Source organism: Protopterus annectens, chromosome 1.part1 (assembly GCF_019279795.1).
Source record: "Protopterus annectens isolate FY-2018-M chromosome 1.part1, PAN1.0, whole genome shotgun sequence".
Taxonomy (NCBI): Eukaryota; Metazoa; Chordata; order Ceratodontiformes; family Protopteridae; genus Protopterus; species Protopterus annectens.
The window spans coordinates 1,136,148,270-1,136,167,948 of record NC_056726.1 but is presented as its reverse complement, the minus strand read 5'-3'; the positions used below and the strand labels follow the sequence as shown (position 1 = coordinate 1,136,167,948).

The 19,679-nt window shown below is 39.2% G+C and overlaps 1 protein-coding gene across 1 annotated transcript in view; it reads right to left on the bottom strand.

The window, feature by feature from the left end:
• LOC122815721 (deleted in malignant brain tumors 1 protein-like) overlaps positions 1 to 19,679 on the bottom strand; it is a 787,040-nt gene that overhangs the window by 34,130 nt on the left and 733,231 nt on the right. The window contains exon 12 of the mRNA XM_044088475.1: positions 1,249 to 1,340. Within this exon, the coding sequence (XP_043944410.1) occupies positions 1,249 to 1,340 (92 nt within the window). The remainder of the gene's footprint in view (positions 1 to 1,248; positions 1,341 to 19,679) is intronic.

Here is a 19,679-nt window from a genome sequence, read left to right as displayed (position 1 = left end):
ATGTTGTTTCCTTGGAAAGGATCACCTCTGCCTTGAAGCATCATCCATTTAGTCGACTCCAATGACTATGGCAGTATCTGTTGAAAACTGGCCAAAGGATTGCTGTCAAGAATTTTTTTAACTGCAAATTCACAGGGCAGACTCTGTGTTGATAGGTGCAGTGACCAAAATGGAGCCCTGTGAGGAGAACCAGGTGGTACATTTGCCCAGTGATGTACTCACAGGTAGTGGACCAAATAGGAAAGTGGGTCTTTGTGTAAGGCACTTTGCATTACAAGATCTCAATTACCTGATGAACATGTCTTAAAAAAGCTTTAGCATGTTAACTATTTTTAAATTAAAAAAAAAAAATTAAGACTGGCCTTAGTTACTCATCCTTCAAAGTTCATTTGGTGACCACTTCCAATTCTGGTATGTACTCAATTTCCCTTCCTTCTCTGGTAGTTTTTCCTGGCTTTTTTATGAAATGCCTTGCAGGTCTGACCTCCTACATGAGACCCTGTTCCTTCTGGGGACATTTACATCATGCTTGTGTATCTTACTTCTCCACCATTTAAATCTAATGTAACCTCTGTTGTCAAGTTCAATGGCAAACTTTAAATCATGTCTTTTTCATGCAGAATTAAGAATAGAAATTCCTTCCTTACTGGCAATTTCTAGTATCCTGCAATACAAATCATTACTGACATTGTCATTGGCTTTCCTTTTACTCAATCTGCTTCACAAAGATAAGATTTAATATTATTCACAAAAACTCTGCTCCCAGATGTGCTATTTACTTACCATATTTTATTTTTGTAACACGATTTTCTAAATAGATATATCAAAAACTCATTCTATTTGTACACAAAGCTTTTTCACTACAGTACTGTATTATGATTGTTTCTAATTTTTGTCCTGGTGTGTGGCTGGATACATTCCTCAAGCCAGCTTGCATACCCACTTAACAAATGACAAATGAAGAGAGAGAATTTAGTATGCTGTTTTGTCAGCCCCACTCATGTAAGTCAATGTGGCTTCCTTTAAGTGGAAACTTCCATCTGTATTCCTAAATGTAAACAGAATTTGATAAGGTAAACATAGCTGGTGCATACTTATTATATTTGTACCCAAATACATTTCTCTGTTTGCATTTATTTGAACAACAAATGCAAAGAATTAGAGTAGCAGAATCAGTGTCATTATTGTATTGCTACATGGTTGCAATTATATTTTGATGGTGAATTATACTGATAATTTGTTACTTACTGTTTGATTCAATGCATCATCCAGCACATCCAAAGGTGCATTATAGCTTGCACTGACTTCTGCTTTTAAGATTACTGTAGACTTATGGATATCTGAAAATAAGACATGATAGGGATTGCATTACAAATCTGCAAGAAATCAACATGGTTTATGTTCTCAGATTTGATGAACAACAAATAATGTCCGTGTTAAAGCATTGCAAGAACCATTTCCACCAGTATAGTAAAACTATCGTCAATGATATCTAAAAGAAAACATGATGGTGATCACATTATAAATTTATAAGAAGCTAACAATTTATGTTCTCAGATTTGTTAAAAAAAATGTGGGGCATTTTAAGCTTTGCCAATGTCTCTTTCAAAGGAGAGATTCAAACGATGTACCTTGTGTCTTTGAAGAAAACTCCTTAACCACTTTGCCAAATCCCTCTGGAAGATGAGACAAAATGACTGTAGCTGGGTATCAGTCTAGGCTTTTCTCTTTCGTATTACAGTAGTACAAAAATGTTGCCACCAATATATTAAAATATGAAGGAAGTACCCTTAAAACATTATTCTTCCTGTTGTGTTATTGTATGTCTCTAAGTATACAACATTTACACAAGTATACAACACTTACATGAGGCCACAGTTAAATATATTAACTAATACCTGAATATAGTGCAGGGACCATGACTCTGACATAGTGGATAGATTTGGATGCCCATGTCATCCTTAAAACTATGATGTCTATGCTTGGTCCACAGAACTAAATGTTTTCTACAACAGAAACAAAATGATTTGGAAGGACAGGTGTATCTCACAGAGGATACCACTGCTGTAGAACACTCTCCACTTACATAAAACAAAGTCCATCCCTGTCTATATTAAGACACAAATTAGATCTATAGCTGAGAAACAGAAAAGTAATCCCACAATTGCCCCAGTACTACTAATGGACAGAAGCAATTCTTAAATGCCTTATCTGTGCATGGGTTCCCTCAAGTTACTTATGGCATAGTCTCAGAGGTTCTGATGTTGTTTCCTTGGAAAGGATTACCTCTGCCTTGAAACATCTTCCATCAACCATGTGATGAGTAAGGCTAATCTATACCCAACTGGGGCAGGTTATTCTGAGCATAAAAAGGGAAACTGGATAGGCTTAAAATGGCCCATAAGGGCAGCTAGCCTAGTACTTACCTATGAACCTATGAATCTATGCCTTGAGCTTTATGCTTCTTGTTGGGCCATTTTAGCATACTGGTCTAAGAGTAGGGGCTAGACAGCTGGTCCCCAAGAATGCCTCCCGAATAGCTTAGTTAAAAAGAACCTTAAAATGTACAGACTAATGATGGTGGGATACATTCTTGGAGCTAGACCTGGCGGGTGCTGGTCATGTATGAGCATCTGGTGGCTAGGTGACCCACATAGTTTATCTGAGCTTGGCAAAAAAAAAAAAAAAAAAAAAAGAAAGAAAGCAAAATAAAAAGTTGTGTACAGCCAGAATGTGGGTTTACCGTTTGGAAGGTCAAATATGAGTGTCAGGTGCTACAGCCTGAATGAAATTTGTAAAGGTAACGCAAAGATTTAGTTAGAAAAAAATAAAGAAGTGAGGCACCACAGAATCAATCACAGCATATATTATTCAAAGATTGACAGATTATACAGTTCAGCACAATTGTTTATATATGTTTTTTTTTTTGTATACAGTACCAATTCTCTATTATGGATAATACCATCAAGAAAACATTATAATATCATTTTTTTGGAAGGATTGTTTCATTTTCAGCCTACAGGAATAGTCATCTGCATATTTCCCATGGATGCTTGCTAAAATGTCTCCACCTTCCCCTTTTCTTGGAAGTCTGGGAGTGTTGTTGAAAATGTTTAGAAGGCTTTGAATGATAAATCTGTAAAACCTTACAACATAGAATAAAAATGAACTTTTAACAAAATTATTTATCACATGAAAGGTATTATAGGAGTCATGGTATAGCCTTTGAGTATTTAATAGAGTGAATAATATTCAACTATATAACAAGCAATACAAGTAGCATGCCTATTATCAACTAATAATATATGCATGTGAGCATAGCAGTAAGTTTTACAAACTGTACAAACAGAAGACACTTTATCAAAAAGCTTTTCACAGACGTGATACAATATTTGAACATAATATTATATTGTAATGTTCAGAGATGCCAACACTTTGGTCTAAAACATAATACCTGAAAGAATCGGTGTGTTAGAAATACTGACAGTAGAACAAACTTTAAAATTATTAATTTGTTTTTTTTTATTAACCCATTCATTACAGTGCACCTTGGGAAGTTTATAATTTGAATGTTACTGGGAATATTCTGTTTTGGAAAGAATGACATTATATTATCACATTTTAAGCATAAATTAATCTTTAGAGTGGTAGCATACAGTGAATACTAATTTGTGTAAATTATTGATTTATTTATTTTATTTATTTATTTCAGTTTGATTACCAGAGGGGTCCACTGGGCTCAGGAGCCCGTTTTCAGTGGAGGCCCGGGTAGAAAAGCTCCACATTACATAGTAAACATTAAATTTTCAGATTAAAGTTCCAATTCAAGATGCAGATACATTAAGATAAGCAAATTACAGTTGATATTGAGGAATGCAGATACATTATAAAATCAGAGACATGAACTGGTTCATTGGTTACTTCACATATGAGTCATATGTTGAGATGAAAACTTTCAATGGTTATATAAAAAATGTGTCTTGTTTGGGCAGTTATGGCAGAACAAGTACAAATGATAGGGAGAGGAGAAAAGGAAGAGCAAACTATATACAATGTATACAAAATGTACATCAGATAACACTGAAGAGTGAGTCATTCCCAGGGGAGTTAAGTAGTAGACAAAGGGGAAGTAAGGAAAATACAATTTAGAAGAAGGCTAGGTGAGGGAAAAAATAAGAAAAAGTAGGAATGGAGATGGCATTTGAAGTTGTCAAAGTTTTCAGTAGTTCGTAGTGAAGGAGGGAGAGAGTTCCATTTTTTGGCTAAGAAGAAAGACGGGAGATGCCGTCCAGCAGGACAGTTTGGTTTGTAGACCGTGATAAGGTTTAGGTGAGAAGTGGCCTGTTAAGGGTGTATGGCTGTAGGATGTTGGAAAGAGCAGGGCATATAGTAGGGTTAAATAATAGCCTATGGACAGTAGTAAGTTGGAGGTAGTCAAGATGGTTGAGAACTTCTAGCCAGTTAAGTAAGTGGAGGGGAGAGCAATGGTGGGAGGAGTATTTGGTTTTTATGGCAAATTTGGAGATTTTATTGTAACAACTTTCCATTTTGGAAGAGATGGAGGCAGATAAGTTAGTATAGGGGCGCCATACAATAGAAAGGGTAAAAGGTAAGTAGTGGCGAGGGCTTGTCTAGTAGAAGGAGCGAGATAGTGGATGTTTCTGTAAAGCAAGTTTTTGATGTGTTTTCTTGATGTTTAGTTGAATATGGGTGTCAAATTTTAGGTGTTCATCTATGGTAACCCCAAGTAGTTTGGCATAGGGAACGATTTCTATAGTAGAATTGTTGTGACTTCTAATTTGGAAAAGATTTTTATCATGAAGGGAGGATTTTGAGGGAGTGAATAGTAGTATTTTGGATTTGTTAGCATTTAGAGATAGATGGTTTTGCAGCATCCAGTCTTCAGTGGTGGAGAAGGCAGTTTGTGTGTATGATTGAAGTTGTGGGAGGTTGGTAGCACAGCAGAATAGTCATCAGCATATTGTACTGTTTTAGTATTTGGAATGGCAGAGTGGAAATCATTGACAAAGATGTTAAACAGCATTGGGCCAAGAATAGTTCCTCGGGGAACTCCAGTAGGAGTGGGAAGGAAGTTTGAGGTGCCTTTCCTCCATTTTACAGCTTGAGATCTATCTGATAGGTAACTTGAAAACCAGGACAGGGTATTGTGAGAAAGGTTTAGATTAGCAAGGTGACTGAGAAGATGGGTATGGGAGATTGTGTCAGAAGCCTTGGAGAGGTCTAATAAAACTGTAGAAACAATTTTTCCAGAGTTGCGGTTGTGGTTGACTATATCTAGGAATGAGAGAAGAGCAGTAATAGTGCTATAGCCAGGGCGGAAGGCATGTTGGGTTTGAGAGATTAGATGGTTTATGGTTAGGAAGGGCATTAGTTGGGTATGAATGCATTTTTCCAATATTTTTGATATTGGGGAGAGGACGATTATGGGGTGAAAGTTTGAGGCATTATTATTTTTACTGCCTTTGTGGAGAGGATGTATAAAGGCAGCATGCCAAAACCTGGGGACATAAGATTCTTGTATGGATCTGTTGATTAAGATGCTAATGGGGGAGGGGGAAGATGCCGTCTGCAGCAATTTTAAAGAAGTTAGACAGAATGTTGTCTGGGGCACTGGAGCATGGTTTCAGCTTGCTGAGGAGGTTTTTTTTTATGTAGGGGTTGAAATTGGTTTAAGTTTAAAGGTAGGGGGAGAGTTAGGTTTAGAGGCTGGGATAGAGTGACTAACTTGTGTGGGTGGGGTATTTGGGAAGGATTAGTTAGTTCAGCTATACAGTTGATAAAAGGGAAGGCATCTCTGATCAGTATTAGCAAAAAACTACAGGCACTCATAAAATCGTCTAAGGCCAGAGAAAAATTGCACAGGACACTAAGGATAATCACAAGGCTTTCTTAGAGACTCCCTATGCTGTGGAACAAAATCCCGGTACATGTGAGGCAGAGCACCTCGCTGGCCTTGTTCAAGAGGAATCTTGACCAATGGATGGGAGATCGCAGATATACCCCAGGGATTACTTCAGTGTCACTGCTTGACAGAGGCACAGCAAAATAATAGGCATAGTTTTATTCACACTAAAGGGGTGGCGAAAGCCACATAACTATGGGCTAGGCTTATAAATGCCATTGGGCAGATAGCCTAGTATGAACCTATGAACCTATGAACCTATTTTAGGAACCTGGGTGGGAATTCCCAGATATGCTCAGAATTAGTCCAAAATGACAAAAAATACACCAATCCCACAGACATTGCCAACATCCTAGCTGACAGGTTCAGCGAAAACTTCCCCCCCCTCCCCACCAAAAGGGCAAATATCTATCCCAGCAGAGTGCTGCCGCCCTGACATCTCAGATGCTCAGGTAAGAGCCGCCCTCTCCAAAGCAAAAAACACAGCATCAATGGGACCAGACGGTGTCCCGGGCTGCGTCCTACATGAACTCCAAGAAGAGCTAAACCCAAACATAAAACTACTGTTCAATCTCAGCCTTACTACAGGATATGTACCCAAAGAGTGGCGTTCAGAAACAGTGGTCCCTCCCCACAAAGGTGGTGCCTCAACGTATCCTGGAAACTATCACCCCATAAGCCTGACTAACTTGGTCTGCAAAGCTATGGAAAGGATCATCATGGACCTCATAAATAAAGATATTGGGGACTTACAGACACTGGATCCTACCCAGTTCGGCTTTGTTAAGGGCAGATCCTGCCTCTTAAACCTGGTTGATTTCTTTGAGACAGTCACCAAGGCTATTGACGAGGGGAAGGTGGTCCACACAGCCTACCTGGATCTCACAAAAGCCTTCGATACAATATCCCACTCGGGCATTATAGATAAGCTCACCAGCTTAAATATAAACCCCTATGTCACTAGATGGGTTGCAAACTGGCTCAAGGACACAACCCACATGGTTAGAATTGCTGGAGCCATGTCAGACTCCAAACCAGTTACAAGTGGCATCCCACAAGGCTCAGTCCTGGGACCTCTCTTGTTCGGTATATATTTCTCGGAGGTACAGGCCAACATGGAAGGACTGTGGCTGACCACGTTCGCAGATGACTACAAACTGGGTGCCATAATCGACTCTCCAGCTGACACAAGCATCCTCCAAAAGGGCCTCATAGAAATAGACAACTGGTGCCAGAGCCATGGCCTCAAGCTAAATGCCAAAAAGTGTATAGTCACCCCCTTTGACAAAAACAAAGTGCCCACAAATTACCACATAGGTGGTAATCCATTAAGTACAGAAGAAGTCATTAGGGACCTGGAGACCCAAGTTGATAGCAATCTCTCATTTGACAACCACGTGGCCAAAGTGGTTAGAAAAACATTTTATATAGCCCACCTAATCATGAAGGGATTCACATCTAGATCAGGGGAGGTCATCGTGCCTCTTTACTCATCCCTCATCAGGCCCATAATTGAGTACAATACCCCTTTGGGGATGTACCTTACCAGACACCTGCAGCAACTGGAAAGACCTCAAAAGTACCTCACCAAGAGGATCAAAGGGCTCAAACAGATGCCATATGCTGCCCAGTTAAAGAAACTCCAGTTCTACTCAGTGGCATACCGCCTGCTCAGAGGCAATCTGTAAAAAATGACAGGTGCAGAAGCAGAAACAACAATCAACAAGAAAAAAAGCTGCCTCCAGGTGCCAATAACTAGTCCCCGACTCCACAGTGGTGTAAAAAACTATTTAATAGTAAAACCTCTCTGAAGTGTTTTTCTACACCACTGTGGAGTCGGGGACTAGTTATTGGCACCTGGAGGCAGCTTTTTTTCTTGTCAGAGGCAATCTGTGCCTGACGTATAAAGCCATGTCCAACCCAGAATTAATGGACATGCTGCACCTCAGAAAATCCAAATCTCATCGAGCTACGCGCTCAAGAGATTTGAACCTCAGCACTGAAATAAATAGGACATGCTGGAGGGACAGATTCATAACCCAGAGGCACCCTTCACTCTGGAATAAAATCCCAGTCCAGGTTAGGCAGAGTCCCTCATTGACTCTCTTCAAGAGGAATCTTGATGAGTGGATGGGAGATCGTAGGTTTACCCTGGGTATCACTTCTGTGTCACTGTTAGACAGAGGCACAGTATACTAACCTCGAAAAAGGGCATAGCAAAATTAATTTAAAATGGGTGTCGAAAGCCAAACACACTCTGGCTAGGCTTATAAATGCTCTAGGGCAGATAGCCTAGTATGAACCTATGAACCTATGAAGGAGTTGAATAGAGTGGAAATTTCTGGATCAGTCTTAGTAGTGTCAGGACAAGGGTTGTTTTTGGTGCCTGGGTTAAGGAGTGAGTTGATGGAGTTTCAAAATTGTTTGGGGTTTTTGGATTGGTTGGCTTGGAGTTTCATATAGTGGGATTGTTTGTCCTTGATTATATGTCTTTTGGTGAGGTTGCGAAGTTGCTTATATTTAAAAAGGGTTTCAGGATGTTTATTGTGCTGAGAAAGTTTCCAGCATTTATTTCGTTGTTTCATAAGTTTTTGGTTTCCTTAGTTAGCCATGGTGCGGGGTTGGGTTTGACTCTTATCGATCGTGGAGGGGCTTCGGTATTAAGTACATTTTGGAAGGTAGAGTTGAAGTAATGAACAGCATTTTTAGATTATTCCAGTTAGTTTGTTTGAGGGTGTTAGAGAAGGTTATAGGGTTGAAGTTTGTAGGTTATGAGTATGTATATATTGGTGCTGGTGAGGGGAGGAATGGGTTGCTCGGTGGATGAAGGCAGGCAGGTGGTCACTAATAGAGTCAGGAAGGATGTCTGAGTCTAGGATGTTGTTAGGGTGGGTAGCTAGGATCCAGTCCAGAGTGGATCCAGGAGGATTAGTTTTGTTGGATCTGGTGATAGAGTTACTAAATTGAGTAAAGTTGGAGATTGACAGATATGGCGGGATTTTGGTTGTTAATTTTGTTCCAGTCTAAGTTAACATCACCTAGAATGTAGGTCTCTAGGTTAATATTAGTTGAGGCCCATTGGAGGACTTCTTCTAAAGTAGTGGTGTTGTTACCTGGGGGAATATAAAGGGATATGATGCAGATACTTTTATGATTATTCATTTGTAGCACACGTATTACAAGTTCTGCATTGTTAAACTGAGGGATGGGATTTGGGTATGGAATAATGGGGAGTATGTTAGACAATATCAAGGCTACCCCTCCCCCTTTTCTATTCAAGCAGAGGTAACATATCTAATGGATTGGTAACCAGGGGGTAGAATTTCTGAGTCAGAGATGTATGGTTTTAACCAAGTCTCAGAGACGGCTACAATGTCAGGTTGGTTCTGGTTAAGCCAGGCATGGAAGATAGTTGCTTTATTTCGTAAACTTTGGGCATTGAGAGTAACTAATTTAAGGGTTTAGAGGCTGGTGGTTTTGGTAGTTTTTGGGGGGATGGGGTTGTTAGTGGTACTAGGTCCAGGGTTTGGGTGTATGTCACCTTCATGAAGTAGGTGGATGAAGAAAAAAATGTAGTAGGTGATTTAGTTTTCCTTTTGAGTGTTGGGGAAGATCTGAAAGAGGTTTAGGGAAGTTATATTTTGTTAAGGTGGGTAAGATCTTTTGTTTGAAGTAGTAGAGGTGGTTGGGCTGGACTAATGAGGCTGATATGGTATGGAAGTGAGGTATTATGAGGGTGAGATGGGGGCTGGGAGAGGTGCAGTGGGACAGGAGAGAAGAGGGAAGAGGAGTGGAGGAATAGGAGGTAGTATGGTATGATAGAATTAGAATTAACAAGGTGGTAGAGGGGATGCAAAGGGTTTGTAGTGATGCAGAAAGCATAGTGAGATGGTATAAGTTTATAAGATGGAGTAGAGAGGGAGGTATAATGTAGGTGAGGTATAAAACACAGAATGAAGAAGGGGTGAGGAGTGGAGTATAGTATATAATATAAGAGGAATGGCTTTTAATTGAGGGGTGGGGGTGAGAAGAGGAGGGACAGAGAGAGGAGGTCTGTGAGTGGGGTGGTGGATGAAGGGAGGAGAGTACTGAATGGAATAAATGTAGGAGCAGTGGGGGCGGGTGGAATTTGGGGGCAGGCTAGAGGAGCGGAGTGAGCCCACAGGGCGAATGGAGCAGGTAGAGCCAAGAAGAGGAGAATCCTACAGAAGGAAAACAATCTGTGAGAGTGGCTATGGACAATGGATAGTCCTGCTGTACTGGGGTAAGTGTCGAGCTAGGGGAAAACTAAGGGCCAAGATAGCAGGGGCAGAAAGCAACTGGTTGGGTAACTGGATATTTAGATTTCTAGCTCTTGCAATGTGATTAAGAAAGTAGGATAAGTGAAATACTTTTCCTGGTGAGTGCTGACATCTAGTGGCGGAAATGGGGTAATAGCTGGTTGCTAAAGAGTGGAATATACTTGTGGGATGCAGGGAGCTTTATAGGAGGGGTGTGGAGGATAATGGCTGTGGAAGGCTGCAAGCACACACACGAGAGGTCATTTTACAGGGGGATAATTGTTATAGTTACAGTTCCAAAGTTTATTTAAACTACCTACACAGTGGGTTGCTGACTGAGTTTCCAACAGGCAGGTAGGTCACAGTTTAACAAGACAGGCAGTTCAGGACATCCTTTCAGAAATGGCAGGAGAACATTCTTTGCAGTTTAGAAGCAGAGAGGGCACCTGAGGAGAATGGCTGTAATGAAAGAGAGAATAGAGTTAGACACTTTAAGAGGAGAGGGGAGGGAAGTTCAGGATAGAAAGAGTGATGAGAGTATACTGCTGAGAGGAGGATGAGGGGGCAGGGATGTGAAGGAAGTCAAGGAATAGTGAGGAAGTTAAAGAGCAGGGAAAATCAATAATGATAGCAAGTGAAGACACATTAACAAATGGAACATACATTTACATTATTTAAAAACCGTGCTAGGAAAACTAACAGTTTTTCAGATAAATGCACGATCCATCCACTATTCAAACAGAAATCAGTTGGACTAAAGCCACTATTAGTAGCACGCTGGAAAACTGACCTCGTCTTCAGAATATGCAGGTTCCGGTTGTTATACGAGCACAGCAGGTGTATAAAGACACTGTTGGTGACACGCTGATAAATTTAGCAAAATTAATGGCAAGTCTGGACACTACTGGTAAAACCTTAGGAAATATCTAGTCACAATGATAGTGTAAACAAATGTAACAGTTCTAAAACTAAATCGCTACCATGAGCAGGGCCAGTGGTTACAAAAAGCTAGATATCATAGCATAAAATTAGAAACCACTTCTAGAAATTAAGCAATGCACTTGAGCAGAGCCTACCATGAGCAGGGCCAATGGTTACATAACGCTAGAGATATCTAGCTAATTTAAAGGTATAAAATTAGAAACCAATTAAAAAACTAAGCGATGCACTTGGGTAGATCAAGTGGTCGCAGATACCAATTCAAAAACTAAGTGATACACTTGAGCAGGGCCAGTGGTCACAAAACTAATGATTTAATGATTAAAGAAGATGTGTCCTATACTGTAGATAGCACGCGGACAAGATATGGTGTGCTTTGAGTCCGCTTAGCACACTGTGGCTCAAATCATCACCGAGGAATGTACACTATTAAATAATTAGGTAAGCAGGAGGGAATAAGCACACAGATGCATGGCACTAGGCTCAGGCTTCAATTTAAAAACTAGCTGTATATTTGATGTCACAGTTCTAACTATAATAAACATAACAGTTTAAGAGAATAGACTTGGCCAAAGATTCAGAGTATACACCAGCAGCAACATAAGCCATGGATTTTCAATGCACATGAACGACAGCTAAATAAGCCATGGATTCTTCAAGCACATGAACAGAGCTGAACCTGCCATTGCACTCAGGGCACAGCTTAAATTAAGGCAGGATCATTGGTATCTACAGCCTTGGCCATTCCTGCTTAAGCATATATGGCATCTACAGCCTTGGCCATTCCTGTTTGAGCATACATTCAGAACAAAAACAAATGTAAAACAGAAGTACAATACCTGCAGATCTTTAGTATTTCAACCTTGGGGTAATAGCTGAGTGCTAAAGAGTGGAATAAACCTGTGGAATGCAAGAAGTGGCTAATGGCTGCGGAAGACTGCAAGCACACACAGGAGAGGTCAGTTTACAGGGGGATAATTGTTATAGTTACAGTTCCAAAGTTTATTTAAACTACCTATACAGTGGGTTGCTGACTGAGTTTCCAAAAGGTGGGTATGTCACAGTTTAACAAAACAGGCAGTTCAGGACATCCTTTTGGAGATGGCAGGAGAACTTTCATTGCAGTTTAGTAGCAGAGAGGGCACCTGAGGAGAATGGACAGTGGGTTGCTGACTGAATTTCCAAAAGGCAGGTAGGTCACAGTTTCACAAAACAGGCAGTTCAGGGCATCTTTTCGGAGATGGCAAGATAACTTTCTTTGCAGTTTAGTGGCATAGAGGGCACATGAGGAGAATGGACAGTGGGTTGCTGATTGAGTTTCTAAAAGGCAGGTAGGTCACAGTTAAACAAAACAGGCAGTTCAGGGCATCCTTTCAGAGATGGCAGGAGAACTTTCGTTGCAGTTTAGTAGTAGAGAGGGCACATGACGAGAATAGATGGTGGGTTGCTGACTGAGTTTCTAAAAGGCAGGTAGGTCACAGTTTAATAAAACAGGCAGTTCAGAGCATCCTTCCAAAGATGGCAGGAGAACTTTCTTTGCAGTTTAGTAGCAGAGAGGGCACCTGAGGAGAATGGACAGTGGGTTGCTGACTGAGTTTCCAAAAGGTAGGTAGGTCACAGTTTAACAAAACGGGCAGTTCAGGACATCCTTTTGGAGATGGCAGGAGAACTTTCATTGCAGTTTAGTAGCAGAGAGGGCACCTGAGGAGAATGGTGGTGAGACGAGCAGCCAGCCGCAAGACCATTTTAGGGGCTGTGAATGCTAAGGGGTATAATTCAAAAAAATCACAACTTAACCTAGACTCATGCTGCCAAAAGCATTCTGTTAATCTGAGATTAGTAATTGCTGTGTAAAATCTTTAGTTCAATATAATGTATCATTTAATATCTCTCCTCTCCTCCCTAGCCAAACGAAATAGAGTTTTGCCATTTATTAATGTAAATGTGAAAAGTGAATATTTTATGTAAGTGTCAATAGGCATGGAAAGCTAACAATAATTAGATTTTGTAGCCTACAGAGACTGAATTAGAAATAAACCATACAGACTGTTAGTATTGTACATACTGGAAGCCCCTTATAGTTAAATGAAACAAGTATATATGCCTTTTTAATTTCTGAGAAGCTGGGTGGTCATAACAAAACACACACACACACACACACACACACACACACACACACACACACACACACACACGCACACGCACACGCAGACACAAAATAATATGTGATATACTGAATAACTACATAAAGTCAAATGGCCATAGGTTAAAAAAAAGATTTATGCAGCCATACGAATGAGATGATAAAACAAAACTACAGAAATCAGAGATTGAGATGAAGAAAGAGATGGATGAATATGAATCTTTTTAAGAAGAACTCTTTAAAAATAGATTTAGAAGACAGAGGCACAGATAGTAACAGAGATTTTTTCTTACACCAGAGAAGCAGGAAGGAGTACACTCCATTAATTTTAGGAAAGTAAAACTCGTCTAATAGAGCTATATTTCACAGCAGGGTTTGCTAATTGAGGGGGCATAGCATGTGTATGCTGTATCTGGCCATCAGGAACTAGCTCAAACATATACTAGTAAAATTGAAAGAGCTGCTCCTTGCAAAACTATGGCAGAAAGTCAAAGTATTAAAATTAGGACACCAGGGTGTTTACAGAAGATGATTCTTCACTGTACCCATGGTAGAATGGAAGCACATTTATACCAAAAATTCATGGGTTGTTAAGAGGCACATGCAGGATTGCTATATCCATTCTGCCTTCAAAATATTTTTCCTGGAGGATCAAGGCTAATTCTGAATGCAGAAGATAATAAAAAAAAATTAGCCTGCAAAGAGTGAGTCATCAAGCTGAAATGGGCTCAGCTTCTTAATATTCTCACGGGAACAACATCTCCAATGAAACATTTTCCATTACTCCAAAGGTAAATGTTTGAATGATAGAAAAAAAAAGTACAGGAGCAGATTATAATAATCAGGATTAACTTGGTCTCAAACCTAGTGCTGCAGAAATTGAAATGATCAGAAAGACAAGCAACAAAGTGAATTTAATGAATACATGGGAGAACTGTAAACTATCAATCATGGGAGACCTAGTTTAAACTTGTGAGTTGTGGTTCTACAAAAAAAGAAGTGGAGGAAGAAGGCTGTTGACAATGTTAAATGGATGGAAGAACTGTAAAGTATAAACCCCATTTTATATCATCAATGTTTAATGCTGAGTCTACTGAAAATGATTGTAAGTGAACCAGTTATTTTTATTAATACTTGGTTAAATGTATACTGATTTAAATTATGTGTGATTTTTAAAGTAATTCTATTTAATATACATTCAGCGGCATTTTAATGCAAACAGGATATCACTGACTGTTGAAAATTCTAGTGGTAGTAAAGTAAGACAGTACTCTTTATAGCTGTAATGAATTTTGGCTTTATACTTTAACATGATAAGAAAGGCTGAAAAGAAACAAGTTAACGTAAATATAATGTTATGATCTTTGGCTGCTGGGATGAATGCAAATGCGTATTGATCATATTTTGTATTTACATCTATCTAAAATATATATATACATATATATATATAAATATATATACATATATATATATATATATATATATATATATATATATATATATATATATATATATACCCACACACACACTGACACACACACACACACACACACACACACACACACACACACACACACACACACACACACACACACACAGACACACACACACACACACACACACATACATCTATAGATCCCTATCTAAACATTGAGCATTCGCAACAGTGAACATTATAACATCAAACCAGGAACATCAAAAACCTGGAACATTGAAACTTTAACAAGAAAAGCAGAATCTGAATTTTTGCAGGGGTCAAGCCACCATACACTCCACCACCAGTAAATTATATATACAGACTGTGAGACTGCACTACAGTGGAGAAATGGGAAAGAATAAAAAATCCTACTCGACCATGATCCCGCACAGTGAAGGCCTTTTTAGTTCAATGTTCCAGGTTTTTGATGTTCCCGGTCTGATATTATAATTATAATATAATATATGGGGGCTTTGCATAATGGTTAAGGTGGTTACCATGCAGACACAAGGTAAGGGTTTGATCCTTACATGGGGTAATTGGCTAGGCTTAAAATGGCCCATAAGGGCAGTTACACTAGTCGTAAGAAATTTGAAGTTTATGCGTGGGTTTGCCATAATGGTTAAGGTCTTCATCTCACACCCACAAGGTACATGGCTTGATTCTGGCCTCAGGTTATTGGTTAGACTTAAAATGGCAATTAGTATAATATGAGGCTTGTTTGAACCAGGCTCTGTCGATGCATCATCTCTGGGATGCTTTACAAAATGTCTAAGGCTCTAAGACCAATCTAAGTGTTTTTTCATTTAGTTTCACTTATTTTATTGTATTTGCACTTGGCTATCATTTTAACTGTACCTTACAGCTACTTTATCACATTTGTACTGCTCTAAAGCAATTTACTGATTATCTGCATTTCATTACTGTTTAACTGTATTTCTTTGCTATTTACTGCAATTCATTTCTGTCTAACTGCATTTTACTGCATTTCATGACTATTTAACTGTATTTTCCATGAGTACTGTTTTGGTCTGTAAGTGAGTAATCTGTGCTTTTCTATGAGTTTTACTGTGTTCATAACCCTTAAATTGAGTAGGATATTCTGGATACAGGTTTGCTGCATCTGGAGCTGTTTCTTTTGCATTCTCTGTTTCTGGTAGCCATCTTGGGTTTGCCTTCTGTGTTTCTGGCAGACATCTTGTGTTGGTAGGGGTCTGTTTTCCCTGCTAGTGACAATAGCAGGGCTGACTGTACCTTGCTTGGCACAAGATGATTGGTAAAGAAAGCAGGGGCTACCAGGATTGGCTAGATTTCTGTGTTACTAGAATCTTCTATTTTTTTTGTGGTATTTAAACCCTGCATTTGAGCTGGTTTGTGCTTGCTTGTGCAATGCACTCCACAGCTGCACTGTTTTAACCCATTGCAAGGTATTCCAGCCACAAATTTTCCCTTAACAGCACTTGTATGATCATCTAGTATTACTCATCTTAGACCTTCCACCCTTTACCCCCATAGCTCTCTCTGGCCTCTCTCCATCAGATTTTGAAAAATATGGATGGACAATTTCCTATGGTTTCTCCTGCCAACCTGGTTGATATGGGCACTCTGAGACAGTGTAGCAACTGCCTCATGTACACGGACAACCCTCTACTACTACTACTACTACCACCACATAGGAACACAATTTGTGAGAGATGCAATTACATTAAGAACTTAGAGTCTATGCTCTCCCTCACAAGCCAGTATATCTGGTAGTGAGAAGGTTGACAACAGAAACACCACACCTCAAACACCAATCACACCTATACAACACACATCCGCATATGCTGAGGTCCTCAACAAAAACATACCCAAACAAAAGAGACCTCTGAGGCAAAAACACATGTAAACACCACAGCCCACCACACCACACATCATGCATAGTCCACACACCTGTGTCTCGCAGCCACAAAGACCCAACCATAAATCCAACATATTAGTCATAGGAGACTCCACTGTGAAACACACCCATGTGCCCTTCACCAGGCTGGATAAGGAGAAGGTAATGGTTAGTTTGTCAGGTGCCAGAGACCACCATATCACACATAAACTCCACTCAAGTTTCTCAAGAGCAGGTACTATTAGGACTCTGTCATAGTCCATGTTGATGTGAATGACTTGAGATGTACCTCCCTGGACTATACTATATGAAGAGATACATGATCAAGCTTGCCGAATGTGTCTCAGGCAGGTATGTCCCTAGCCTTAAGCAGCATTCTACCATCACCCAGAATGATGCCTCAATACATACCAAAAATGATTGACTTTAACAATTGGCTTTGTTGATGATGTCATTCTGAGGCGATCCAGTACCTGACAGCCTGGGAAGACATGATCGACAGACCCCAATACTTTGCCAGTGATGGCCTGACTCTGTCGCCCTTGGTTTCAGGCTTTTGCAAAGGATCTTGCCGCCCCCATAGTGCCTTTTTGAGGCAATGCCATGAGGTCAAAACTACCAATACGAAAAACTCATCAAAAAGCAAATTAAAGGTCGTGTTGCTAAACACTAGGAGTCTAATTATGAAACTGCTCTCATTGCAAGCATTCTTAACCCTGGAGAGATGCTGATATTTACGCAGTCACAGAAACCTAGTTCAAAGCTTCAGAGAGCACCTCAGCCATACCAGGTTACACATCCTGTCATACAGTCAGACCCCAAACCATGGGCAGCAAAGCAAAAGAGGTGGAGTTTCAATATATATTAAAGGCATACAAACCTCCAAGCTGGTCAAACAGAATGACACACAGGAGACACTCTAGGTGCAGTTAAGTGTTGTCAAGTCCCATATTCAAATCATAGCTAGCTACAGCCCGCCCCCCCCCCCCCAACATTTACTCAAGATACCCACTCTACCTATCTGGACCTCTTCGAATCGATCAGGATTCAACCCCTGTACCCTGATCCTGGTAACTTTAACTATCCAATCATAGATAGGAAGAACTACTAATGACAAAACACAAATGCCCAGAGATTCCTTGATTTTGTCAATGCAAATGCCTTGGACCAGCTGGTCAACACACCCACAGGAGGTGATAACATCTTGGACTTTTATTAACTAACATGAGTAACCACTGCAGCACCCTTACAGTGTCATCCTACCTGGTAAGTGGTCATTATCAAGGTCACCATCTTCCCTGATCCAGTGTTTGATTCTCATCTTAAGTCCTTTGTCTGACTATTGGCTAGGCTTGTAATAGTCTACAGAGTGATTGCCTAGTATGTACCTAAGAATCTGTTTATAGTCCATCTAAGATTGTTATTATGGAGTTTAGAATAGTGGGAGAAATAAAAGCTTTCAGTAGGTAATATTATCTATGTGGGGAATAGAACCTATTTTGCAATAGGAAGGTGGTATCACAGGGATGTAGAAGGGAAAATATAGTCGGAGAGGGCAGCCTTCTGAAGAAATATATGAGAATATCTGGAATGCAAGACACAAATTCAGTAGCAGGAACTCGGATATAAGTTTCATTGTATTCTCTAAGACACAATAATTGGGTTAAACTAGATAACAATAATATTTCACATGAACATGTGTATTTAATTGGAAGATTTGAAACCTATCCAATAATTATATTGGATTGTGCATAAAATAAAAAAATTAAAATAAAGGTACAGGGTACTGATGTAAAAATGAAACACTGACACTTTACTTTTTCTGCGTTACAAAGAATGGAGTCTAAGGAATAGTTGGTGAGCATGGTTAGAGATTTATTAGGGAAGACAGAAATTACTTCAGAAGGGAGAGTTATAGAGAGATAAAATCAACTGAAGCATGATATAAATGAGAGAGAAATATGGGCAAGAACTAATAGAAACTTTTTAGAGGACTCAAAGGTTAAAATACTGCTGAAGAAGTGGAATTTCACAGAATAAGGAGAATTCCAACTGCAGAGTGCTAATTGGAAAATAACGCACTATGTATACATTATTATTTTAAGTAAATATCTTTTGATAACAATCCTACTGTTCAACTTTTTGTACAGTGACTTAAGCAATAGATGGTAAAAAGCCCTGTAGTCAAACTTTATTTACTTATTCACATTTGTTTACCGGGAAAGTCTGACTGCACAGGAGCACATTTTCAGTGAGGGCCCAGGGCAAAAAAGCAACAAAGTATTACAAAACTTTTCTAACAACAACAATTTTACAGTCTTTAAATATAATACAAAAACAAATACAGCTTAAATAATTATACCAAATTAGACACAGTATGAAAACATTGGTTAAGAACAGATACAAGTTACATGACAATGATTTCATAGTTAGAGAAATGTTAGCCAGTTTATACAGAAATTAAATGTAAATTAGAAATTAAAGGTAAGTAAACTTAGGAAGCTTGTAACAAGAAGAAATAATCCTAGATTGTATAGAGGCATCTCAGATATTTTGGAATGTTTATGAACAATTGTATAAGGCAGAGAGCTAAGGGAACTAAGAAAAGGCACAAAATGAAATATTTATGAAGGGCTTAGTTATATCAATGATGGAAAAAGATGAGGTTCAACAAATAATAACTGAAACAGGAATATATTCAATAAAAAAATAAATCTATTATCAATCAGTAAGGAAGTTAACAGGAAGAGAAGTATTCCTGTGGAAATTTTGAAGTTGGGATGGAAGACAGTGATAAAGAAGTGGTAGGCTTTGTTTAAAAATATTTTAAAGTGGGAGTTCATGTTTGTTTCTAAAAATCATCCATTCTCATCTTCAACCAGCAGCTCTACCACTATAAAATTAAATAGATGTAAGTCACCATTCTCAGTATTATACTTGGCTAGTGCATTCAAATCATTCTTTCTACATATTGCATAAGTATGTTCTCTAATACGTTCACTAAGGGAACAATTATTTATGCAAATGTAGCATGATGA